The sequence below is a fragment of the Takifugu rubripes genome, chromosome 4 (genome assembly GCF_901000725.2).
Source record: "Takifugu rubripes chromosome 4, fTakRub1.2, whole genome shotgun sequence".
In the NCBI taxonomy this organism is placed as follows: domain Eukaryota; kingdom Metazoa; phylum Chordata; class Actinopteri; order Tetraodontiformes; family Tetraodontidae; genus Takifugu; species Takifugu rubripes.
This window is the reverse complement of record NC_042288.1, coordinates 15,978,319-16,003,318: the sequence shown is the minus strand read 5'-3', so window position 1 is coordinate 16,003,318 and position 25,000 is coordinate 15,978,319. Positions and strand designations below refer to the sequence as shown.

Here is a 25,000-nt window from a genome sequence, read left to right as displayed (position 1 = left end):
GGCTGATATTTCCCCATTAAGAATCCCCCTGCTGTCCTAAATGGAGCGTCTGGTTCTTTAAAACAGGGTTTTGAGGGCACCTTGTTGTGGGAAACTCTGGACTCTGGTGGCCTGAGCACCGTGGCGCCGTCGTCTGTGCTGCTCAGTGACGGAGGAGGAGTCCTCAAGATCTCCTCCGTACGTACTCCAGCGGGCCAGCGCCTCCAACAGGTCCAGAACCTGAACAGCTTTGCTTCCACTGCAGGTCACCGAGGGGGCGCTGCCTCATCGCAGCGCTCTGGGATTCCCTGGTTTGGCCGGAGGCGTCACCTTCACCATCTATGGTGAGTCCTGCTGATCCGGAGCGTTGCGCCCAGTCGCCCCCCCCCCACGCTCTGGGCCCTGTTGCCAGTCTGGAGACGGCGATCTCAGCTACTGCCCCCGAATTCTTCAAACTGGGGCAATAAAAAGTTAATTGGCAGTTATTTTTCTTGAAATTCCAAAGTTGAGCTGCTTCCGTGCTTCCTTGTGCCCCCCCCCCCCACGTGTGTCAGATGGGGACAGCCTGCTGGCGCTCCTGCAGGGCCGGGCCTCCAGGATGCAGCGGCAGGCCGCGGCGCTGAGGCAGGAGGACGCCGCCCTGCAGCGGGAGAGCCTCACCAACGGGGACATGGTGTTCGTGGACGTGGTGGACACCTACAGGAACGTGCCCTCCAAGCTGCTCCAGTTCTATAAGTGGTACGTCCAGCCAGTGGGGTCGGGTAGAACCAGAACCTCCCTGCTGAACCTCCCCAACGGTGACTGGAGGGAACCCTGACTGGAATCCTAACGAAAGCTCTCTGCCCCGGCAGGTCTGTGGCAAACGCCCACTTCAAGCTGCTGCTGAAGACGGACGACGACTGCTACATCGACGTGGACTCGGTCCTGATGAAGATCGATCACAAACATCTCCAGCGCAGCAACCTGTGGTGGGGGAAGTGAGTCCAAACCAAGGTTAAAGGTGCTGAGAGGGCTCCAGCTCAGACCTGGAGACCATGACCATGACGTGCTTCTCACCCAGTTTCAGGCAGAGCTGGGCAGTGGACCGCGTTGGGAAGTGGCAGGAGCTGGAGTACGCTAGCCCCGCCTACCCGGCGTTTGCCTGCGGTTCCGGCTACGTGGTCTCTCGGGACCTGGTGCAGTGGCTCTCCAGCAATGCAGGCAAGCTGAAGGCCTACCAGGTAGAGCCGAGCTCTGTGTGGCTTTAGCCAGGAACCTGCTGACAGGAGCTCAGAGTCCCGACTGTCTGGTTACAGGGGGAAGACGTGAGCATGGGGATCTGGATGGCTGCCGTTGGACCGCACAAGTACCAGGTACGACTTGCAACAGCGCCGTAGTCATCGGGCCCCCGGCTGCACCCAGCGGGGGTGTCGGCTGAGCATCGTCCATCACCTCAGCCTGCAGGCGGGTGGGTGAAGCCCTCTGTCTTCCTCCATCAGGACCCCGGCTGGCTCTGTGAGAAGGAGTGCTACGTGGACATGCTGTCGTCCCCCCAGCACACCGCTGAGGAGCTGCACGCCCTCTGGGGGCGGAAGGAGGCCTGTGGAGATCCCTGCGGGTGTCCCTGGGGCCACTGAGCGGGGCCACCGAGCGGGGCCACCGGGCCGGGGCCACCGAGCGGGGCCACCGAGCGGGGGCCACCGAGCCGGGGCCACCGAGCCGGGGCCACCGAGCCGGGGCCACCGGGCCGGGGCCACCGAGCGGGGGCCACCGGGCCGGGGCCACCGAGCCGGGGCCACCGAGCGGGGGCCACCGGGCGGGGCCACCGAGCCCGGGCCACCGGGCCGGGGCCACCGGGCGGGGCCACCGAGCGGGGGCCACCGAGCGGGGCCACCGGGCCGGGGCCACCGAGCGGGGCCACCGGGCGGGGGCCACCGAGCGGGGGCCACCGAGCGGGGCCACCGAGCCGGGGCCACCGGGCCGGGGCCACCGGGCGGGGCCACCGAGCGGGGGCCACCGAGCCGGGGCCACCGGGCCGGGGCCACCGAGCCGGGGCCACCGAGCGGGGCCACCGGGCGGGGGCCACCGAGCCGGGGCCACCGGGCCGGGGCCACCGAGCCCGGGCCAGTGTGGCCAAAGGGCTCGGTTGTTTTTAGGCTTTGCAGAAACGTGCTGCTGCTTCAGGACCTGTCGAATCCCCCGTGTGTGTCTCACCTGAACTTGGGAAGTCAGAGGAGAACCTGGATTGTTGAGGCTCTTTTTCGTGGTCTATGTTCCATTTGTTCCGCTGCGCGTGTCCTCGTGCGGATCGTGATGTGGCCTTTCTGTGTTTATCGCCGTGCTGCTGTTACCGTCGTACAATCGTGGGGTCGCAGCCCTTCTCTGAGGGGTCTTCACACGAGGAAGATCTCATGAACCTCACAAATAAAAAGCACTTGAAGGAGGATGTTGCCTGTTATTTTTGGACCCAACTGGCGCCGACTCTTGGCTGTGCGTCGTGGCCGTCGAGGGCGTCGCCGAGGCGTTAAAGGATCAACCGGGGGTGGGTTTGATCCGTTTACATCGAGTATTTGGGGCGTGGTTCTGTTCTGCCCTGGTTCTTTAAAGCTCCGCTACCAGACGGGAGGTTACACGCTGTTACACTTTTCTATAAATGTAACATCAGCGTCACTGTTGTAACGGCCCCAGTACAGAACCAGCTGGAACCTTTAGAAACGGGCCGAATCACAAATCTGACGGCCTCCCCGCTGATTTGGCTCATCTTAAAAACGAGAGCCAGGCAGATGACCCCCCAGGGCAGAGACCCCCCCTCGCCCGGACCAGCCCCCTCCCAGACCAGGAACCCCCCCCCCTACCTGCACCAGCCCCCTCCCAGACCAGCCCCCCCCCACCTGCACCAGCCCCCTCCCAGACCAGGGCCCCCCCCCCCACCTGGACCAGCCCCCCCCCCAGACCAACTAAAGCATTGCTCACGTCTGGCGTGCAGCAGACGCCGCCTCTGTGGTTAAAACCCACCCTGCAGAGGCTCATTTGCCACCGCTCCCAGCACCATCCCATAATAGCTAGAGAGAAGCGGCGTGTGGTGCTCATTCAAGCATCTTCAGCCTCATCAGGGAGAGCCTCCTGCATCATTGTCAATCATCCGCCTCTGTGCGCTGGAATGAGGAGGAAATCATTTATTCATGACCCAGAATTCCTGGGGGGGGGTTGGAGCCGCGGCGCTGCCCTGAGGGGCGGGGCCGGCGTTCTCGCCACACACCTGTCTCTCCCTGTAATGTAACAGGAAGTGATGGTGGAGGACCGGGAAGCCTGAGGAAAAGGGTTCTAGCAGAGGTGGAGATGCCCTCATTTCCTTGTTGTTGCTCCATTTCTAAGGCGAGTTCCTGATCTCTGCTCCATAATTCATCCAAAGCACATTTTGGTGGATACGGCAGGTGAACACAAACATTCCCAGCACCACTTCCTGCCTGCAGCCATTACAAATGTGCAGAACGGAGCAGCACTAAAGGTTAAAGCCTTTTTTTTAAAGCTTTTTCAATTTACATCTCGTTTGGTGCATTGGTGAGTAATAAATGAAACGTGAACATGAGGAGACAAACCTGCCCCAGGTGGCAGTTAAAGGTGTGTTCTTCTGCATCCTGCTACCAAAGTGGGGACATTACGTCTGGGCCTATTTTCAAAGGTCTGTTTGAAGGAAGTCCTTATATGGTCAGGAGGACGTGGACGTCTGGTGGTGAATGTGACTGCAGCAGCTTAGCAGAGAACTTTGTTAAATCGGAACTCTACACAGACGGATGGGTCAGGGCTGCACCCCCCCGGGGTCAGGGCTGCACCCCCGGGGTCAGGGCTGCACCCCCCAGGGTCAGGGCTGCACCCCCCTAGGATCAGGGCTGCACCCCCGGGGTCAGGGCTGCACCCCCCAGGTCTGGGTCAGGGCTGCACCCCCGGGGTCAGGGCTGCACCCCCCAGGGTCAGGGCTGCACCCCCCGGTCTGGGTCAGGGCTGCACCCCCCCGGTCTGGGGCCTAAAGCTAACCCCCACTGTAGAGCAGAGTGTCTTCAGACTGGACCGGAGCAGCTAAACAAGCGAGGACGTCAGGATCGATGTGCAGCCAGTTTTTAACAAACAAGCAAAAGCTGAATTCCGCCGACATAAATGTGACAAAGCATGAATATTGGAAATTGGAGCTTTTTGATAAACCGGGGATCGTGTGGTCCAAATCCTTCAGCCAGCAAATCTCATCAAACCCCAAAGTGGTGCTGAAGTCGGGCTGATCCTCCCGGGCCCACGAGCCTCTCCGTGCACGGCTGCCCACGTGGGCGACAGGTTCTCTCCCCACGCATCAGGGCGCCGGGATTATGGCGGTCGCCAGCGCCCAGTCGCTACAGAGCGCCCGAAAGTGATGAGTTCTAATCAGCAGGATGGAAACAGTTGTGGCAAAAAGGCACAAATGAAATGATTATTACGCTGTTTTAGCTGAAGGAGAAATGGCAGCATTTAAAAGCGTCGCTGACCCTGAGACACGGCTGCTCACCACAGACCCGACCTCAGAGCCGTGGGCGCTGGCGGGCTCCTTCACGCCGCTGTGCATTACAAGGCTCAGACAGGATCTGCTGCTCACTCGCTCATCAAAAACGGGCCCCCTCGTTAAGGGGATCATGAATATGGAGTAGGAAGCAGCTCTGGAGGCAGCAGCAGGCTACAGGTCAGGATCGGGGACCGACTCCTGTCACAGGAAGGAGAGGCTCGGCCACTTCCTGTCTCAACGATGGGTGTTGAGGCTCGACTGCAACATCTGATGGGCACTCGTAACAGAGACACCACAGAAGAGGTTGTGAGGGCAGCAGAGGCAACACTGTTCAAGTTTAATGAGTTCTGAAGGAGTGAATGGAACACGAGTGCTACTGTAACATGCAGACGCTGATCCAGGGAATATCCGTGATGTTGGTGTTGATGGAGTGTGAAGGTGGAGAGCTCACTGGCTCGGGCTCCTCTGTGCCTCGGGCTCTGTTGTGGCCTCGGCTTCCTGGTACGTTTGGCCGAGCTGTTTGACGAGGCTCTCCAGCTGAGGGTTTCCTCCAAACTCCCTGATGAGGCGGTACGACTCCGCCTCCAGGTCGTGCAGGGTCTGGCGGGTGTAGGCGAAGGAGCCCACCTTCTCCAGGTAGTCCACGCAGTATCTCTTGATGTCGGTGTTCTCCGTGCGCTGCCGCAGGATGTTCTGCACCTGCGTGCTCTCCGGGCGCGACCAGATGGCGTGAATGATGGGGAAGGAGAACTTCCCCTCGGTCAGATCCTCGCAGTAGCTCTTGTTGTGGCAGTACTCACGGGAGTTCAGGTTGGCGTAGTCGTCCAGGATCTGAAAGAAGAGGCCCAGAGTGTCCAGGATGGGCTTCAGGTCCTGCTTCCAGTCGGAGAACAGCTGCATCAGGCCGACCGCCAGGCCGAAGAGCCCGCCGGTCTTCTGCAGCACCATGTTGCGGTACTCCTGCTCAGTGGGGCAGGTGTAGGTGTCCCTCCAGTGGATGTCCAGGCCCTGGCCGCGGTGCAGCTCCAGCAGCTGGCGGGTGAAGACGCGGACGGCCTCTGGGTGATCCAGGGTCAGCACCTTCTCCAAACCCAGGAAGTAGACATAGTTGGCAGAGTTGATGACAGAGGGAACGCCATAAATGCTGTGGGCGACGGGGAAGCCTCGCCGCAGCTTGGAGCTGTCCTCAATGTCATCTATGAGCAAGCTGGCGTTGTGGAGCATCTCCGTCACCTGGATGATCACCTGAGCAACAAGCAGAGGGAAATCATTCACGCTCCAGGTTCCATCAGGCAGATTCAAGCCCAACGACACAGGTAATGCGGCAACCTCGCATCTCTCCAGCAGAGGGAGCCACATGCGCGCCTACGGGTCCACACACGCACGCACACGCACGCACACAAATCAGGCGGATAATAGTGCCGCCTCAGATGCACCAACACGAACACACACGTCCGGTTCTGCAGCATCACTGATAATATGAGCTGAACACAAACCCGGTGACCAAAGGTTGGTAGTTCAATTACATCGTACACACTTTAAACCTCTTTCCCAATGAAACCCCAGTAATAACAGCTGTGTGTGTGTGTGTGTGTGGGGGGGGGCACACAAAAGAGGGGCTCACTGGGTCAGGCAGGTGGCCAGGACCGGCCCAGTTGGCCAGTTTAACTGCCACAGAGGGGGGGCTTCAGGTTATAGCTGAGGTGAGGCTGATCAGAGCAGAGATTGGGTGACTTTAGGTCATTCATCTGAACGAGGATCACGAGGAGCAGCGGATGTCACGGCTCAGCCACCATACTGGACCATTGCACCGTGGTCAGGCCTGAACCATCCATCAGACACAGGTGAAGGTGTCAGAGGGCTCTCACCTGCAGCTTGTCCTCCGGAACGTTGAGCCAGTGGTTGAAGGCCTGGGATAGTTTTGTCCTCACTTGCTTTCCTGAGGACAACAGACAGAGAAGTTCATCCCTCCACAAAAGGCCTGAATGGGATCATTCAGGGAGCTTTTCCAACACTGGTGTCGAATATCGCTGATGCTGATGAAGCCTCTACGTTACGGCCATTTCAGAAGGTTTCTGATCTACAGGTAAAGGTGAGGAGGATGAGGGGAGGGACCGGAGGAACCATCACGGTTACTCGTGATACACTGATCAAAGAGGAAGTGGGAGTGGCCAACGCTGCTCCAACACCGTTCCCAACCCTCTGCAGGTCGGGCCTGGAGGTCGGGCCTGGAGGAGACTCACCTGGGAGCTGCAGCAGGTACTTGTACGGTTCCAGGAGAATTCGCTCAGAACTGGCAGGTGAGCTGTTGTCCATGTCTCCAAGATTAAACAGCTCAAGAGGGAAAACGGCTCCTTTATCAACATAATGAGGATTAATAACGCTTTTAGAACCCTTTCTCAGGTCAATGGCATCATTTTCCATGTATAACATGCTTTTCTAACCCTGACCCTACACGTACACAACTGGACCCCCCACCGTGTCTGACACTGACCTTTAGAGGAGCAGCGCTCAATCTAAGACCCAGTCGAGTAGAAATAAACCAATGTTATGGTAATAATATCCATAGGAGGTAATTACTACACATAACATCAATAGGAGGTAATTACTACACATAACATCCATAGGAGGTAATTACTACACATAACATCCATAGGAGGTAATTACTACACATAATATCCATAGGAGGTAATTACTACACATAACATCCATAGGAGGTAATTACTACACATAACATCCATAGGAGGTAATTACTACACATAACATCCATAGGAGGTAATTACTACACATAATATCCATAGGAGGTAATTACTACACATAACATCCATAGGAGGTAATTACTACACATAACATCCATAGGAGGTAATTACTACACATAACATCCATAGGAGGCAATTACTACACATAACATCCATAGGAGGTAATTACTACACATAACATCCATAGGAGGGACAAACGTGGCCTTTATTGGTGTTTGGAGCCAATAAAGGTCTATAACACACGATTTAGAGGTCAGGTACACGTTATAGCAAAGCGAATTAGTTTATTACATTATTACTTTAGCACCAGCGCGTGAGACTTAAAGTGACTACACATTCATCAAACTATAACTTCTAAACTTCTTAAAAGGACTCGACTTTATTCCAAACACAGTTTTACCATTTAACACTTGCACCACTGCTACATTATCATGATATCATGTGACAGCATGCAACGAGGTGGGCCATGAGCGCCGCTCGGAACGGGAACGACCCCCCCGGAGGTCTCCACCCACCTCGGCAGCTGTGGGCCCGCCGCTCCGCTCACCCGCCGGTCTGTGTTCCTATAGCCGCGCTGCTAGCTAGCTGCTAGCGGTGGCAGGCTAACGTTTGCGCATCGGTATGAACACATTTGAACATTTCTTCGCTTCCAAAGACACACGGCAACGCGGGTCAACTAATACTAATTATGAGTGGCACAAGCTTACCTTTCAATAATTTGGGCCAGTATTTCACTAGCTAATTCACCGAATGATTCGCTATGCTAGCACAAGGGCTACCATTACTGTGCAGCTACATTAGAAGACAAGCTAACTGTCACGAGCTGCTCATATATGCTTCGGCCTCCGCACCGCGTATAGTGGGAGGGGACTGTGGAATGGGTGCCTCCCCAAATGTGCGCTGAATTTATGCCTCCGTTCCCCTCAAAGGCTCATAACAGGCTTAACATGAAGACCGTTGCGTCGCCGGGTGTTCTGGTGACACACATCGAACGCCCATATCCGGCCCCAGCTGGGGGTTGTAGTTTTCGTTGTTTTTATGTCTTGCGAGACTCACCCACTGGAATAACTTCGACCAGCATCTCACGGATATTTTTCTCCGCCGTCAGCCAATCTTGGGCGAAGGAGGTATTCCCCCCCGCCGTGTGCCCTCGCATTGGGCGTAGATTCGGGGCGGGCGGGGTTAGCGCGCCAGTCAATCATCCCGGGGGGCGGGGCTAAGGGTCTCCGCGAGCCAGGCTCCATAGCGCTACTCAACAAGGCGAACAGCGGCGCTCTGCGAAAACCACTTTTACCCATCCGCATCCAACATCAACGGGCGTCCGTTGGACGACGTTTAAACCCGCGATCTCCTTCACATAAATGTTCCTATGGATAACTGATCCACTTTCGTCGAAAAACAGAAGTGTTTCTCAACTTGCCAGCATAGGTAAGCCTGGTTTTGTTCGCCCGAGCCATCGCTATTTTGCTTCTCTGCTGCTAACCAAGCTAACCTTGACGTTAGCTAACTTGTTAACTAATGCTGTGGTGGTTACGGTGGCTTTATGGAATGAATGAACGAGGCGCCCGGACGGCAAAAGAAAACAAAAAACGACGAACGTGAATACAGGAGAAACTTGAGTGGGTGGATGATAAAGTTAGGTGTTAAGCAGCCATATTACTGCGTGTAGCATAACGGGCAGGCTAGCATGCTAACGCTGCACCGGGATGGATCAGTTCTCCAGCCTGCCGGAGCAGCGCTGCCTTGTTTTGTTGTTGAGCAGAGGAATCCGGGGGGGTCGTCGAGCGACGCCTGTCAGCTTGTTCCACAGCACCGGTCCAAAGGGTTCGACGTCCGACGCTCGCTGTTGCTGCGGGACGAGATGTGTCGACGTGCATGTAAAGTCTATCCTTAAACGGCTAAATTGCCTCGTCAGGCTGCCCTTTTGTGCCACTGGTGTCGTCGGCTTCTCCCGGCTGACTCGTCCAGCGTCGGCTGGTCTAGATACTCGGTACCACGGAACCGAGTGCTGACCGTCACCATGAGCGAGCGGCTCTATTTTCTGCCCTGATTGACGGGGCTTGATTCAGCCTTCCTGTGTTTTGCACATTTCAGCAACATCCCGCTTGCAGGGAGGTCGGGCTCTGATCGAGGTCGCTGCGGGCTGTAGTTCCGCAGCACCACCGTCTGGGACCCGGGCAGACCCAGCTGAGGCTCTGCGAGCTTTGTTGTTGACGCGGCGGCTGCCCGCACCGGTCGTCGCCGCCTCCTCCGCGGCCGCACCGCGGCACGAGCTCCCGGTCACGCGGCTCCGGAGCCCCCGGAGCCCCCGTCGGGGTTGACCTTGTTGCGAACCGCTTCGCTGATCCGTTTCTTTGTCACAGGCGAGCCCGCCCGACGCTGCCGCGGTCGCTCGGGGACATCCTGGACGCGTCGCTAAAGGACATTTTAGAACAGAGCGTGAGTGTTGGGGGGCCACACGGCCGAGGGGCCCCCTCCAGCGTGTGGGTGCGAGGCAGCTTGAATGGGACGTTTCTCGGGGACGAGCAGCCTCGTTATCGCCCTATTTTCCGCGTCGAGCGAACTCTCCGCAACAGCGTCGCACCGACACAAGAGAGAAACGAAAGCGAAGGCAGTCGGTGCGGCGTTGCTGCCCCATCCCGGGACCAGTCCCCGGGACCAGGGACCGGGGAGCCGTGGGAGAAGGTCCGCTCCACTAATGGCTCCAGCCGGCAGCAGCGCCGCGGTGCCCGGGGAGCCGAGCTCCGGGCTGCGGCGGATCCGGTCACCGGACGCCGCCTTCGCCTTTGTGTGAAGCGTGAGGAGAAGCCGCCTCGGTCTCCAGCAGCCAACAACTTAGTTGGTCCAAGAAGCCGGGCTGGCTTCCATGTGCTTCAGGGATGTTCTCCTGGAGGGTGCTCGCCGGCGCACATGCCCCGGGACCGGCGAGCACCCGCTTCTATGCAGGCGAGAATCCTCTAGGTTTCTAGAATCAATTCACACGGTGGATCCCCGGTTGGGTGTGCAGGGTCCGCGTGGCTGTGGAGCATGGGAGTCGTGCTAGCAGCCCAGTTGCACCCAGCAGTGTGGCAGGAGGAGGGGAGTGACGTCATCGGCCCAGAAGCGCGTCTCACCTGAGCAGGTTGAAGTTGCCATTGCAGGAGTGCTTAACGGCCTGTCCGCACTGTGTGTCTGCAGCCTCGGATCGCTCGCCCGGGTCGCCCAGAGGACTCGTTGAGAGATGAAGGTAAGCCACGCCGCCTTCCGCCGCTCTAACGCCGCCCTTCCCACACGTCCCTAGACATGCTAATGTGGCTATAGAACCAACGGTAAAAACTCCGCTCTCTTCTTCTGGTTCAGAACCTTCAGCAAATGTCAGTTCTGGTTCAGACCCAGTGGTGGGAAGACTTTGACTGAGGCGCCACATTAGTTTGCTAAGCAGGAAATCAGCAGCTGTTTTTGTTAAAAACCCTGTTTCTGTGATGTTTGTCAAAGTCTGGACACGTCGTGGTCCAAACACGGTGGTCCAAACACGGTGGTCCAAACACGGTGGCGCCGGCCCTGACTGGCCGCCAGCGAGGCTGTCGCTGCACGATCGTGCACCAGTAGCACGCGTAGTAGTTTGAGTGTCGTTGGTGTTGTTGGGTCCTCTCTGCGTTAGGGTTCGGGTCTGCTTTGTGTCCCGCCAGCTTCACTTCCTCATTAACGAGCGTTGACGGACGGCCTGATCACGCCGCCGACCCCCCAGCACTGGGGGGTGATGGTTACTGCTGGTAACCATGAGGTTAACTGATTAACCATGATGGTAACTGGTGATGGTTACTGCTGGTGATGGTTACTACAGGTGATGGTTACTGCTACAGGTGATGGTTACTGCTGGTGATGGTTACTGCTACAGGTGATGGTTACTGCTGGTGATGGTTACTACTGGTGATGGTTACTGCTACAGGTGATGGTTACTGCTGGTGATGGTTACTGCTACAGGTGATGGTTACTGCTGGTGATGGTTACTGCTACTGGTGATGGTTACTACTGGTGATGGTTACTGCTACAGGTGATGGTTACTACTGGTGATGGTTACTACTGGTGATGGTTACTGCTACTGGTGATGGTTACTGCTACGGGTGATGGTTACTACTGGTGATGGTTACTGCTACAGGTGATGGTTACTACTGGTGATGGTTACTGCTACGGGTGATGGTTACTGCTACAGGTGATGGTTACTGCTACTGGTGATGGTTACTACTGGTGATGGTTACTGCTACAGGTGATGGTTACTACTGGTGATGGTTACTGCTACGGGTGATGGTTACTGCTACAGGTGATGGTTACTACTGGTGATGGTTACTACTGGTGATGGTTACTACTGGTGATGGTTACTGCTACGGGTGATGGTTACTACTGGTGATGGTTACTGCTACGGGTGATGGTTACTACTGGTGATGGTTACTACTGGTGATGGTTACTGCTACAGGTGATGGTTACTGCTACTGGTGATGGTTACTACTGGTGATGGTTACTGCTACAGGTGATGGTTACTGCTACTGGTGATGGTTACTGCTACAGGTGATGGTTACTACTACTGGTGATGGTTACTACTGGTGATGGTTACTGCTACGGGTGATGGTTACTGCTACAGGTGATGGTTACTACTGGTGATGGTTACTGCTACTGGTGATGGTTAGTGCTACTGGTTACTACGGCTGGGTTGGTTTCATATTCTGAAAATCTTCAAGAAGAACTTGTTATATTCTTGACCTCCCATGGTCCATAGATGATGAACATAGTGAGGAACCGTGTTGATCCTCTCCAAAAGTTCAGCTCACGATGAGCCGCCCGACTTAGGGACGGAGCTACAAGCCCTTTATAACCCACATTTCATCTCTCACACACACACACACACACACACACACACACGGGGGGGGGCAGCAGCGCCATGATCCCCACCTGCTTCCAGTAGCCTCGTCTGATGCCAGTCTGTGGAGTCTGCTAGCAAACTAATTAGCCTGTTAGCTTTGCTGCACTTGGGGCCGTTGTTTGCACGGTGACACAAGTGTCAACAAACTTCAGATGTCATGTGACTGGCTGCTCTGGAGACCAGTCATGTGACAGGATGGAGGATAGGCTGACGTCTGTCTTATTGTCTTCTGGTCACCGGCACCGATACGAAACGGCCCTCATCAAGGAGGGCTGTGCTAAAGTAGCATGTTTGGAATCCTCCCATTTGAGAGCACTCTCAAAGGCTCATTTAATGACGTAAGAGGCTGTGAACACTAGAATTCTCTGGGGGGGGTCTTTGATAACTGTTCTTACATGTGTGCAACGAGGACATTCTTTTGTGTTTATATACATTCCTTTTGAAACTGCCATGTCATCGCCAAGGCAACCCCATTTAAAGGACCGGTGACTGGAGTTGTGGCTGGACAAAGGGCTGATTCACCGCCGGATTATTGGACGTGCGCGCTGAGCGCACGCTTCAGACGCTTCAGACGCTCGTTCCCCGGCCCCTTCACACCAACACGGGGGTTTCTAATATCTCAACGCTTACACAGAAACCAAGTTGTTAAGAATAAATGAACGAGGGGACGATTTCCTCCGCTCAGTTTTCCAGCTCAGGCAGCAGCTGTCACACGCACCACTCCAACGGCTCATGACATCAGGTCAGCGGCGAGCACCGGGAGGCTTCCTGGGCGCCACGTGCAGCGGTACTGCTGAGTGCACAGACACACAACCCCTGCACACACTGAACATGAGCGCCAGCCCTGGCTGGGGGAGGGGGCAGTTCTAACCATGTGGTCACATTTCTGGGTGGTGGAGATTGTTGGGTCAGAACGGCCCAAACCACGCCCACCCTGGCCCTTCGGGGGTCTCATTGGACCAGCACCCAACAAACCGTCCCGTTAACGTGACTGTACCCTCTGCTGTGGTACTTTTGGACTGCTCAGAACCAGAGAGGAGCCCACAGGTGGGTGACTTCAGGTGAGCATTGGGTCTGGTCCAGTAACACCTGAGCTACCGCACCTGTGTCTCACCTGTGTCTCAGAGTACAGCTGGTTCATCAGGTGTCTGACCACCTTTGACCACCTCTCTGACCACCTCTCTGACCACCTTTGACCACCTCTCTGACCACCTTTGACCAGGCGTCTGACCACCTCTCTGACCACCTTTGACCACCTCTCTGACCACCTTTGGCCAGGTGTCATCTGACCTGCCCTCCTTCATGTGCTGCTCAGTATAAAGGAACCCACTTTGGCTTTAACTACTAACTAACCAGCTGGTCACTGCAAAGGTCGCAGTAGTGAAGTGCTGCTGCTCTGGTCCTGGATGTTCAGTGTGATGCTCTACACAGTAATAAATCTGGATTTATGGCTGTGCACCAGCTCTACACAGCACAGCATTTACACCCCCCCCCCCCCCACACACACACACACACACATATCCTGGACAGTACTCAATGAAGAGAGCGATGATCCGAAGGTGTCATGTTCCCGGCGTGTTGCTGGTGGCGCTACAATGACCATATGTGCTCCAATATTGTGAAGTATTTCATGAACCTAAGCTGCATTATCACAGATGTTTCTAACAGAGCGCTAGGTTGCCATTGGCGACCATCTGTTAGGGGATTCCAGCGATGACAATCGTGCCTCGTCAACAGTGATCACCAGTCACCAGAGCCGGTTCTGGTTCTGGTTCTGGTTCTGGTTCTGGTGAGCGGCAGGTAGAGCAGTCGGAGACGGAGCTGCTAAACATTGGCTGAGCTTCTTAAGGCATCAAGCTAATTCTAGCAAAATGCTGCTGGAAGATGCTGAGACGGCGTTCTGTTGCACTCGGTCATGTGACCACCAGCCGTCCAATGAGAGAACTGAAGCTCTCAGTCATTGAACCTGTAGTTTAGACACATTTTCTACACTGCTTGAGTGTCTGGTGGAATCCTTGACAGTGTCTGATCTTTTTCTCCTTGCTCGTTGCCCATTTCCCCCCAGTGTTTGGTTTGAGTGACGCTGGGATGATTAAAGGCTGGAACCTTCTTGTGTCCGCACCAGTCCTGAGTGAACGGGCTTCACATAAGCAGGGGTGTAATATGTTTAATCGTCTACAGTTCATCTTCCAGGGCATCTTGTCCCTGAAGTGCAGAGCAGAAATGTTCTGTGATTGTGCGTCTGAGGCTGGAGCTCATCCTCATAACGAGAACTGTGTCTTGTTCAATCAGGCGTCGTTAGAGGTCGGGCCGCCATCAGCTGCTCGCTGAGTGGAAGGCTGATGAGCATAGCTGTGTGTTTTATTTCCTGCTTTAAACTTTGGAGGATGGCATCTGAGCCAGCTCTGCAGGAATCCTGCAGCTCCAAGCGAGTCGTCGCAATGATCTTCTCTCAGTTATCCAACCGTTTTCTGTCCTTCAGGACCATCAGAAAAGAGGAACTCAGCATTTTTCTCCCCAGGGATGGAGGTTTCTTTCATGCTCCAGAAGGTCTTAACTTCTGGAGCTTCTCATCGCTAACGTTCAGCATCCACAGCTGTGATCTGCCTCTGTTGGTCCAGGGAATTAACCGGCTCTTCTGTGTGCTGCTCCGGCCGGGCAGGACAGGAGACTAATGGGGTGTTTGTTCAGGGGTGGGGGCCCCTGTCAGACACCGTCCCCAGCCCCTGGGCAGCACATCCACTGGGATTAGATGGAGCTTCTCCTGAGATAATGGCAGGAAACGGGACGGTGCCACCTGTAGGTGCTGCAGCTCAACTCGCGTTCCAACCGAGGGCTCTGGGTAATTCCTTAAATTAGACTTTAAGACATGGCTGACGGCAGCCCCGGGTGTTGGGACCTGGGCTGAGATGTGGAGGGTTCTTGGTTCCAGCCCCAGTGCAGACAAACCATGGAAAGAGTTCTGGGAGTAGAAGGTGCCAGACGACCTTCAGAGCACTGCCCAGGTACCCTTGAGCAAGGTACCGAACCCACAAATGCTCATCTGGGGCCCTGTGATGAACTGGGGACTCTCCTGGGGGGGGGGCTGCCTTCACCTTTCAGCCCCCCAGTGACCCTGAAAGGGACGAAGAGGTGAAGAAGAGGAGACGTGTGCAGTCGTTTATTCTGTGCAAAAAGGATTTTCTGGATAACTGACGACTCTGTAGTAAACGTGAGCCCGACAGACGCGTTTGTGTTGTCACATGATCGTCCCTCCTGATCCCAACTGAGCGCCCGCCCACGGACACCGCAGTGTTGTGCACGTGCAGACGTGTTAGTGGGTCAATAATGGCCTATGATGATCTTCCTTTAATAGCGGGAACGTTGACGTAAGTTAGCACCTTGGCTAACGGTGACATGTCCCAGCCTGCCAGAACCATCTGTGCCTGAAGGGTCAGAGAAAGGTTTAGTTCATCCTACAAACATTTAAATTCTCCGTGGGATTTGGTGCTCATAGGGTCGGCTTGGGTGCAAATCCATCATCTGAGCTCTAGTTGTAGAGTAACGGCCCTTCAGCTGATCCACATCAGTGCTATTTTCTAACCTTCTTACCCACTTGGTGCTGCTCCTTTCCAAAGCTGTGATAGTCTCTTTCAGTCCGTCTTTTCATGGTCTGCTGCCTCCCACTAGGAGGATGGTGCTGGTCCTCCCTTAATAAGGTCAAATGAAAATCCATCCCAGCACAAATATCTCCTGATTTCCCATCAATACTGTTTCTTCCGCACTTGTGTAAATATCCAATGGTAGCTGCCCCCGTGCACAACGCAGCATCTGCTTCCTCTGTGTGCTCTACCCTCGGCGTGTCTGTTCTTGGGGAGCTTGGAGGCTTGATAAACATCCAATGATGACACAAGATGGTGCTGTGCGTTGCGGAGAGCTTCTTCCCTGCCATCATCAAAGCTGCAGTAAAGTGGCCTTTTTGTTTGCTCCCTCGGAGACGTGTTTTCCAACATCCAGAGCAGATGGTGTGTGTTTTTCCAGGCTGATCACTGAGCTGGGTGGATTTCTGTGTAACCAGGCCAGCCCATGCGTGGCCTTCACAACACCCCTATGCCAGGAAGTAATATTTGTGATAAAACACTTTCAAATCCACTCTGTTTTGAACTTGCTTTCAGACCCTGGAGGAGCCCCCCTACTTGACTGTAGGGACGGACGTGAGCGCCAAATACAGAGGGGCTTTCTGTGAAGCCAAAATTAAGTCTGCCAAGAGGCTGGTGAAAGCCAAGGTAAGTCCCAGCGTTGAGAGCAGGAAACCCAGAATGAAGAAGTGTGACGTGTGTGTTGTGTGTGTGAAGACGTGTGCAGCAGGGCTCCATGTTGTGGCGCTCCGAGGATCACGATTGCTGCTGCTTCCGCCATGTTTACAGAGCTCTCAGGAAGATTCAAAGCTGGTATTATTATTGCAATGACCTCCAGGCCAAGTCTCTGCCACCAGGGTTGGGTGGTGGTCCTGTTCACACAGGTGAGCAGCACCTGGGTCCCCAACATGCAGCTCTGAGGGCCTCTGCAGCTGTAGCTCCGCCCCCTTTATGCTCTGCTGATGAAGGCCCCGCTCAGCCCAGTGGGACCGGAGCATCTGGGCGATACAATAGAGATGGATCACTTGTCTCTGCGTTCTGCTGGAGTGTGTGGGAGGAACAATGATCGGAGTCTGGCTCTTTCCCTGCATTAGCACGCTGCCCTGTAGGTAGACAAGGAGCGCTGTTGTGTTGTCCTGAAAACATCAAATGTCTTTCTGTCGGTGGGCAGATGGAAGCCACATAATAAAGTCGACTCCGACGTTCCCCCTCTCAGCCTGATGCTAAAGCACTAATAGGGCACTCTCGGCTCACAACTAAATTAGCGTGCTAATTGGTCCAGTGTGAGTTCAGTATTGCTGAACTGGAGCTTCGTACACGGACTTTGAAATAGGGCGGTTGTGCAGTAGCTGCACCTTAATGAACTCCTGTTTGCTTCATCGTTGTGTCTGCTGGTCCCTTAAAGTCCAGGCTGGCAGAGTATGGTGCTGTGACCCTGTGGGGGAATTCTCAACCCCAGAGATGTGTAGCGCACACGCTAGCTAACCATGCACTGGTGCACACAGCCACGAGGTGCGTCTGCTTGGGTGCACGTTAGCAGGCCAACATCTCAGTTTGGATTTCTGAGGTCCTACAGAACTATCCAGTTGGCCACAGGGTTACACACACTTCTGGAGCCCCAGACACGGATATGTGGCCTCATCCGTATGGAAGTCTCCGTGTTTCCACTCCGACAGGAGCGCCTTATTCTCCTTGGCCAGTATAATGACAAAAATGGGAATGTTAACAGACTTACTAATGTATAACGATGGTAAAGGCACATGATGCCCCCCCCCCCGTATGTGCTGCCCAGGATGAGATTCTGGCCGTTCTCTTCCCTCTAGTTAGCATGTGATGGTTATGGGCTGTAGGTTCCTGCCCTCCCAACCACTGCTCCTGTATTAGGAGGGAACCTTTCCTGGAATTGTTGCCTTGTTTTCAGACATTTTCTCCCCTTTAATGCAGGGCTGAAGATTCCGATTGGATTCATCGGATGAATGTGAAATCGGTTTTCCCGTTGCGATCATGTTACATATTTTACCTACTTTCACTTCTGGCGTCTTCTTTGCATAAGCTCCAGTGTGTGTGCTGGTGCTGGTGCTGGTGCCGGTGCCGGTGCCGGTGCCCGTGCCCGTGCCCGTGCCCGTGCCCGTGCCCGTGCCGGTGCTCGTGCTCGTGCTCGTGCTCGTGCTCGTGCTCTTCCATCAGCTGCTGTTGCCAGGCTGCCGTGCAGACGGCCCAGCAGTGATCAGATTATGGGCCCGGCTGTAGATGAGGGGGTTCAGAGTCCAGGGGGGGAGGGTCACTTCATGGCTGGTGGCTCCAACAGGCAGGACTCAGCTCCAGAAAGCAGCTTTAGGAGTCCAAAACACTTACTAATCACCACTTGTTGCCAGCAGGTGTTGCTGGACAGTGAAACTCACCACACTCTGCTCGCCTGTCACTGCCTTTTAGTCCAGGCTGATCAGACTGGACATGCTGACATTTGAGAATGTGTTTATTTACTGGTCCCCCCCCCCTCGCTCTCCCCCAGGTGACCTTTAGGCCAGATCTGTCCACGGCTGAGGTCCACGATGAAAACATCAAAGGAGTGTTAAAGGTAGGTGTGGAAGGATGGAGGAGAGCAGCACGGCTGCATCTTCTGCTGTTTGCATCATGTTGGGATGAGGGCTAACCCCCCCCCCCCCCCCCCCCCCCCCACGTTTTGTCCCTCAGGTGGGAGCTGTTGTAGAAGTGAAAAAATCCGGATGGAGTCTACCAGGAGGCTACGATCAATAAGCTGACTGAGTGCTAGCATCTACACCGTCGGTGAGCCCTTTATCCGAGCTCCTTATCCTGGAATTGGAGACAGAATTGAGATTCATAGATGATCTTCAAGGTCTTGTGCTTTATGTTTATAAAATATGCTCCAAAATCTACAGCTGAAGCATCACTCTTCAGACCTCCCTCACTCATAGCAGCATTCAGTGGGTCAGGGTCAGGGTTGACCCTGACCCTGGGTTGACCCTGACCCTGATCCAGTTTAATGTCCACAGGCTGATTCACATTTACTATATGTGATCAATGTTGTGTTATTAGTTAATCACTGTTTTCCTTCTTAGTCTGCTATATTTCCCCCAGAGCATAAAGATACAAAGACACAATAATAGCAGCAAAATGATGGTGTATTGATGCCTTTCCCTCATCTGGTCCCTGGCCCATTTTCTCTTATTCATTCATAAAGAGACAAAAGAAATGACAGGTGTAATAAAGCTGAGCAGCAAATCTGGATTTTAAGGATTTAGACGGTGTCACTATGAGATTAAACTGAGAGATGCTGCGATGATTTAAAATCCCATATGTCTTATTGTAATGTGAAGAATGTGAGGCACATTTGGAATGGTCACCGTGCAATCAAAAAGAGGCTTTTCAGTTGTGTCTGCTGGTGTCCGCTCCCCCAGGAGGCCTCCATCCTCTAATAACAGCCACCTGGAAGTGGCTTTCACCACTGGCTGGCACTTTTAAGAGGAGACCCTCGTTTGTTTCAGCATCCCCGCCACTCAGAGCCTGTTGTTCACGTGCGTGCGGCGTGCGTTGCGTGCGCGCGGGCCCTACTTCAGGGGCGTGATTGGAATTGCAGCGTGAACGAACGTCCTCGTTGTGACCCCGGCCTGATTATAGCAGCCTGACGGTTCTTCTCTCACTCTGCAGGTGTTTCGACGATGGCGACGAGAAGACCCTGAGGCGTTCCTCTCTCTGCCTGAAAGGAGCGCGTCACTTTGCAGAGAGCGAAGTGAGTAGTGGGCCGTCCTGCTCTGGAGGACCGCCGCCCTTCTAGAAAACCGGCTATGCATGGAACCGTTTGAGTAGCAGTTAGCTTTCCCCGGCTGCACCATTCATGCTCAGCTTTGCCTCGTGACGCTGAGGGCCCCCGTTGTTTCTCATCCTCCAGACGCTCGACAGACTCCCTCTCACCAACCCGAGCATTTCGGAACACCTGTCATCGGCAAGAAGGGCAACCGTGGCCGGCGGTCCAACCCAGTGTGAAGTATCTTGCCTCCCGGCCTGCACATGATCAAATTAACGTCCCAAGGGACCCAGCGCCTCAGTCGGGAAGCCGAGCTGCGGGCGGCTACAGTGCTCCAGATGTTGGGAGCTTTGGCCGCTGGGGGCCTTTGGAGCCTGCTAAAATTGTAGCACTTTTTTTGCTAAGAAAAGAACGATAATTTATTTTCTGACTCCTTTCACATTGAGAGTAAAGTCAATATTACTCTCAACATCAGTGCAATATTGACCCAGTGGGTCCCAGCTGCGTGTCGGCACCGATCGGACCTTCCGTGTGCAACAATAGGGCTTTAAAACCCTTTAATTACACGCACTGGAACGTGGGATAAAGCCTGGGGTGCCAAAACAGGGGCAGCTGCCTGTTCCACGATATAATAATCTTCTTCTGGTAATGGAAGAGTTCTCTGTGGACCTGGGCAGGAGCATGTCTGCGGGCTGAGTCGGCGTTCAGGGTTGATATTGATACTCATTCCCTGATGTATAAAAACTAGCTGCATGATTGACCTTTCTGAGGAGGAAATTGGTGCATTTTTATCACCGTTTCTTTATCCACGTGCAGCACTTTTACAGTTTAGATGAAGGTTTTGTTTCTTCCCATCAAGCAACACTCAGATTAGATGTGCTGGGGGAAATGTTGGCCAGGGAGAGTGACCTGCATCACTGGTGGAGGCCTGATGTGGCTGCAAACAGGAGAGTTGTCCTCCTTTAACCGTGGCCGTCATCCCTCCTGTCATGGCTGCCTGTGTTAGTCGTGTTCCATGATCCACGTGATCTCAGGGCACAGATGGACACATGTTACACTTCTCTGGGTGAACGACGGGACGTTCTCAACTATAATTAGCAACTGTAATTGATTGATTTCCCTTAATCAAATCAAGATTAAAGGTGCTCCACATAGCTCTGTGCAGTCTGCAGGGTAACATTTCCATCCCATCCACAGTCAGGAAGAGGAGCTGTCTTCATCCTCCAGCGAGGAAGAGGAGAGCGACCAGCGGCAGAATGAGGATCTGTTTGGCAAAGTGGTGTGCGTGGATGGGGTCGCCCCCGGGGACAAGAGAAGAGCCCGTGGTACCCTGCTCTGGTGAGCCACAGCCTGTTCCCTCTCATGCTCTGCTCCCAGTGCCACCCAACACTCCTCTCTGCACCAGCTCCTCCACACCTGCCTCCGGAACATCTGGCAGTCACTCAATCAGTCGCTAATTATTTACCTGTTTCCTGTCAGCAAGAAAGCCTATTTTGACTCTGTGATCGGCCTCATTTCTCATAGAGAAAGTATCGAATGCGTTGACCAAAAACATTGAAATGGCTTTTTGATTTGGGCAGCAGTGCAGCACAAACATGGTTTAATGTTTTCACTTCATCTGGGTCCACCCACACAACAGCTCTTAACCACTATTAGCAGAGTGCTGAGCTGACAGGACATGTTTGTTTATGTAAGTGTGAAAGTAGAGCAGAGACCAGGAGGGGGGGCAGGCTGTCCCTTTAACTCTGGACCCAGCTGCCCCCCCCCCCTCCCTGGTTGGCTGTTCCTGCTCCCTGCTGCCCCCCGGTGGCAGCTCTCAACAGTGCAGCAGATGGCGGCCTGTCATTGTTTACACTCTGGGTTGATGGCAGGGGGTGGGGCATCGCAGGGGGCGGGCATCACAGGGGTGGAGCATCGCAGGGGCGGGGCATCGCAGGGGTGGACGTGTCACCAAGGACACGGACTTCAGGGACTCAGCACCAACACAAGTGTCCTGGTGAAAGACAACTCAAAATGTCTACTGTTGTTGCAGCACAGGGAGGGAAGTGTGTGTGTGTGTGTGTGTGTGTGTGTGTGTGTGTGTGTGTGTGTGTGTGTGTGTGTGTGTGTGTGTGTGTGTGTGTGTGTGTGTGTTGTGTGTGTGTGTGTGTGTTGTGTGTGTATATTTCTGCAAAGGAAGAGTTCTGGTGGGAATTAAATGTCCATAACAGTAGCGCTGCAATGACACAGCTCCCACTGTGGTGCTGCTCAGCTTCTGGAAACAGCTGTGAGACCCCCCCCCCCCCCCACACACACACACACACACCCCTCCTCTCCCTCCTCTCTCCCCTCCCCCTCCTCTCCTCCCCTCCTCTCTTCCCCTCCTCGTCTCCTCTCCCCTCCCCTCTCCTCCTCCCCCCTCCTCCCCACCTCTCCTCCTCTCCTCTCCCCTCTCCTCCTCCCCACCTCCTCTCCTCCTCTCTCCCCTCCCCTCCTCTCCTCTCCCTCCTCCCCACCTCCTCCTCCCCTCCTGCCCCCCCTCCCCTCTCCTCCTCCCCTCTCCCCCTCCTCCTCCTCCCCTCTCCTCCTCCTCCTCTCCTCTCCTCTCCTCTCCTCTCCCTCTCCTCTCCTCTCTCCCCTCCCCCTCTCCTCCCCTCCTCTCCTCCCCTCCTCTCTTCCCCTCCTCTCCTCCTCCCCTCCTCTCCTCCCCTCCTCTCCTCTCCTCCCCTCCTCTCTTCCCCTCCTCTCCTCCTCCCCTCCCCTCCTCGTCTCCTCTCCCCCCCCTCCTCTCTTCCTCTCCCTCTCCCCTCCTCTCCTCCTCCTCCCCTCCTCCCCACCTCCCCTCCTCTCCTCTCCTCTCCCCTCCTCCCCACCTCCTGCTCCCCCTCTCCCCCTCCCCTCTCCTCCTCCCTCTCCCCCTCTCCCCTCCTCCCCTCCCCTCTCCTCCTCCTCCCCTCTCCTCCTCCCCCCCTCTCCTCCTCTCTCCCTCCTCCCCACCTCCTCCCCACCTCCTGCTCCCCCTCTCCCCCTCCCTCTCCTCCTCCCCTCTCCCCCTCTCCCCTCCTCCCCTCTCCTCCCCTCCTCCCTCCTCCTCTCTCCTCTCCTCCCCTCTCCCCCTCTCCCCTCCTCCCCTCTCCCCTCCTCCCCCTCCCTCCCCTCTCTCCTCTCCTCCCCCCCCCTCCCCTCTCTCTCCTCCTCCCCCCCTCCTCCTCCTCCTCCCCTCCCCTCCTCCCCTCTCCTCCTCCTCTCCCCCTCCTCCTCCTCCTCTCCTCCCCTCTCCTCCTCTCCTCTCCCCTCTCCTCTCCCCTCCTCCCTCCTCCTCCTCTCTTCCTCTCCTCTCCCCCTCCCCTCTCCCCCTCCCCTCTCCTCCTCCCTCTCCCCTCCTCCCCTCTCCTCCTCCTCCCCTCCCCACCTCCTCCTCCTCTAAACTCCTGTCTCCTGTGTCTGAAGGTCATCTCTCCAGACTGCCATGAAGATGTGACGATGAAGAAGGACAATGTCTTCGTCCGCTCCTTCAAGATGGAAAATTGTAGTTGTACTGATGCTGAGGGGATTATTGGATTAGTGAGTCCACTCAAGGTTTTAACAGTTGTTATTAAAGCTGTTATTAACAGTTGTTATTAACAGTTGTTATTACAGTTGTATTAACAGTTGTTATTAACATTTTGTTATTAACAGCTGTTATTAACAGTTGTTATTAACAGCTGTTATTAACAGTTGTTATTAACAGTTGTTATTAACAGTTGTTATTAACAGCTGTTATTAACAGTTGTTATTAACAGTTGTTATTAACAGTTGTTATTAACAGTTGTTATTAACAGCTGTTATTAACAGTTGTTATTAACAGTGCCTTTTTTCTCCGGAATATTAAATCCCGGGGAGTTCTTCCTCTCTCGATGGTGTCGGTCAGGCTGCCAGCGACTGCCCCCCCCCCCCCCCCCCTTACAGGCAGCCATTGGTGTGCGTCTGAAAACTCTGCTCTGTTTTGCAGTTACCGGTGCTGCGAAGGATGTCCGTGAGCTCACCTGTGAGTCTGCCCCCAAAGCTGATGCAGGACTCAGACCAGGTGAGTGGACTCGCACACAGCAGGGTGGCAACAAGGGGGCAACAAGGTGGCAACAAGGGGGCAACAAGGAGGCAGAAAGGTGGCAACAAGGTGGCAACAAGGTGGCAACAAGGAGGCAACAAGGAGGCAACAAGGAGGCAACAAGGGGCAACAAGGTGGCACAAGGAGGCAACAAGGTGCAATAAGGAGCAACAAGGGGGCAATAAGGAGGCAACAAGGAGGCAACAAGGCGGCGCGAGGACACACAAGTTTGTTTTTCCTGTCTGGGTGCAGCAGGGCTCCTGCAGCAGGAACCAGCTGCTATTGCTGCTCCTCTCAGACCTTTTTCCCTCACGCTCGTCTCACTTCACCGGACTTTGTTAGATTTCAGGAGTGGTGAGTGTAACTGTCCCCCCTCTCCCCCCCCCCCCCCCCCTTCCTCTGTTACCCCTCCCTTCCCCCCCCCCCCGCTCCGTCGTTATTTGACAGCCCTGGATGCAGCCTTGGAATTCCAGCAGCAGTTGTCGTGCCAGACACTTGGACAGAGTGAAAGAGGAGAGCTCCAGCAGCGAGGATGAGGACGAGGATGAGGACGAAGAGCAGAGGAAGATGCCAGCGGAGAGAGGAGGAGGTAGAGGCGGGAGCCCGCAGACGCTCTTCTCTGCCTCTCAGCGAAGAAAATGTCCTAAGACTCGGGTTTTCTGTCTGCAGGAGGAAGTGGAGCCTTTCCCAGAGGAGCGGGAGAACTTTGTGCAGCAACTCTACAAATTCATGGAGGACAGAGGTGAGCCTGACTAGCCTGGTGCTACCCTGACCCTGACCCTGACCCTGACCCTAACCCTAACCCTGACCCTGACCCTGACCCTAACCCTAACCTAACCCTGACCCTGACCCTAACCCTAACCTAACCCTGACCCTGACCCTAACCCTAACCCTGAGCCTGACTAGCCTGGTGCTGACCTGACCCTAACCTGACCCTAACCCTGACCCTGACCCTAACCCTGACCCTGACCCTGACCCTGACCCTAACCCTAACCTAACCCTGACCCTGACCCTAACCTAACCTAACCCTGACCCTAACCCTAACCTAACCCTGAGCCTGACTAGCCTGGTGCTACCCTGACCCTAACCTGACCCTGACCCTGACCCTAACCCTGACCCTAACCCTGACCCTGACTAGCCTGGTGCTACCCTAACCCTAACCTGACCCTGACCCTGACCCTGACCCTAACCTAACCTAACCCTGACCCTAACCCTGACCCTAACCCTGACCCTAACCCGACCTGACTAGCCTGGTGCTACCCTAACCCTGACCCTAACCTGACCCTGACCCTAACCCTGACCCTGACTAGCCTGGTGCTACCCTAACCCCCCCTGCAGCTTTGGCCCTGGCCGTCACGGTGGCCTCACCTGTCCCCTCTTGTTATCTCCTGTCCCCCTCTTTTATCACC

General features: G+C 55.1%; 3 protein-coding genes and 1 pseudogene across 9 annotated transcripts in view; 3 read left to right on the top strand and 1 right to left on the bottom strand.

Moving 5' to 3' along the window:
* LOC105419396 (UDP-GalNAc:beta-1,3-N-acetylgalactosaminyltransferase 2-like) overlaps nucleotides 1–1,700 on the top strand; it is a 5,811-nt gene extending 4,111 nt beyond the window's left edge. The window contains exons 6-12 of one of the 3 annotated variants that reach the window (XM_029835474.1): nucleotides 67–177; nucleotides 245–323; nucleotides 534–717; nucleotides 831–956; nucleotides 1,040–1,199; nucleotides 1,275–1,331; nucleotides 1,458–1,700. In XM_029835474.1, the coding sequence (XP_029691334.1) occupies nucleotides 67–177; nucleotides 245–323; nucleotides 534–717; nucleotides 831–956; nucleotides 1,040–1,199; nucleotides 1,275–1,331; nucleotides 1,458–1,595 (855 nt within the window). In that variant the 3' untranslated portion in view covers nucleotides 1,596–1,700. The remainder of the gene's footprint in view (nucleotides 1–66; nucleotides 178–244; nucleotides 324–533; nucleotides 718–830; nucleotides 957–1,039; nucleotides 1,200–1,274; nucleotides 1,332–1,457) is intronic. The other 2 variants (XM_029835476.1, XM_029835475.1) reach the window with 2 other exon arrangements.
* Nucleotides 1,701–4,062: 2,362 nt separating this feature from the next.
* LOC105418230 (geranylgeranyl pyrophosphate synthase-like) lies at nucleotides 4,063–8,416 on the bottom strand. Of its 4 annotated transcripts, XR_003888268.1 has the most exons (5): nucleotides 8,302–8,416; nucleotides 6,730–6,840; nucleotides 6,355–6,425; nucleotides 4,473–5,731; nucleotides 4,063–4,367 (listed from the first exon to the last, which is right to left on the bottom strand). XR_003888268.1 is itself a non-coding variant. In XM_029835367.1 (4 exons), the coding sequence occupies exons 1-4, from the start codon at nucleotides 8,399–8,401 to the stop codon at nucleotides 4,934–4,936; spliced, it is 1,080 nt and encodes a 359-aa protein (XP_029691227.1). In that variant the 5' UTR covers nucleotides 8,402–8,416; the 3' UTR covers nucleotides 4,063–4,933. The 4 variants fall into 4 exon arrangements, 3 of the variants coding, with proteins under 3 accessions (XP_029691227.1, XP_029691229.1, XP_029691230.1); XM_029835367.1 differs by having other exon boundaries at nucleotides 4,063–5,731; XM_029835369.1 differs by lacking the exon at nucleotides 8,302–8,416 and adding an exon at nucleotides 7,953–8,108 and having other exon boundaries at nucleotides 4,063–5,731.
* A 35-nt stretch (nucleotides 8,417–8,451) lies between these two features.
* LOC115249593 (AT-rich interactive domain-containing protein 4B-like) lies at nucleotides 8,452–18,546 on the top strand. Of its 2 annotated transcripts, none has more exons than XM_029835375.1 (5): nucleotides 8,452–8,673; nucleotides 10,423–10,471; nucleotides 16,297–16,407; nucleotides 18,272–18,337; nucleotides 18,454–18,546. In XM_029835375.1, the coding sequence occupies exons 2-5, from the start codon at nucleotides 10,466–10,468 to the stop codon at nucleotides 18,514–18,516; spliced, it is 246 nt and encodes an 81-aa protein (XP_029691235.1). In that variant the 5' UTR covers nucleotides 8,452–8,673; nucleotides 10,423–10,465; the 3' UTR covers nucleotides 18,517–18,546. The 2 variants fall into 2 exon arrangements, with proteins under 2 accessions (XP_029691235.1, XP_029691236.1); XM_029835376.1 differs by having other exon boundaries at nucleotides 10,253–10,471.
* Nucleotides 18,547–18,604: 58 nt separating this feature from the next.
* On the top strand, nucleotides 18,605–24,347 carry LOC115249651 (AT-rich interactive domain-containing protein 4B-like; annotated as a pseudogene).
* Nucleotides 24,348–25,000: the final 653 nt, after the last annotated feature.

Excerpts from the sequence above, each read along its gene's own strand:
- LOC105418230 (XM_029835367.1), bottom strand. The coding sequence starts at position 8,401 with ATGCGAGGGCACACGGCGGGGGGGAATACCTCCTTCGCCCAAGATTGG. Across the intron at positions 6,841-8,301 it reads GGTCGAAGTTATTCCAGTGG|GAGCCGTTTTCCCTCTTGAG; the intron begins GTGAGTCTCGCA and ends ATGTTGATAAAG. Across the intron at positions 5,732-6,354 it reads TTCCGGAGGACAAGCTGCAG|GTGATCATCCAGGTGACGGA; the intron begins GTGAGAGCCCTC and ends CTTGTTGCTCAG.
- LOC115249593 (XM_029835375.1), top strand. Across the intron at positions 16,408-18,271 it reads AGAGGCTGGTGAAAGCCAAG|GTGACCTTTAGGCCAGATCT; the intron begins GTAAGTCCCAGC and ends GCTCTCCCCCAG. Across the intron at positions 18,338-18,453 it reads ACATCAAAGGAGTGTTAAAG|GTGGGAGCTGTTGTAGAAGT; the intron begins GTAGGTGTGGAA and ends TTTGTCCCTCAG.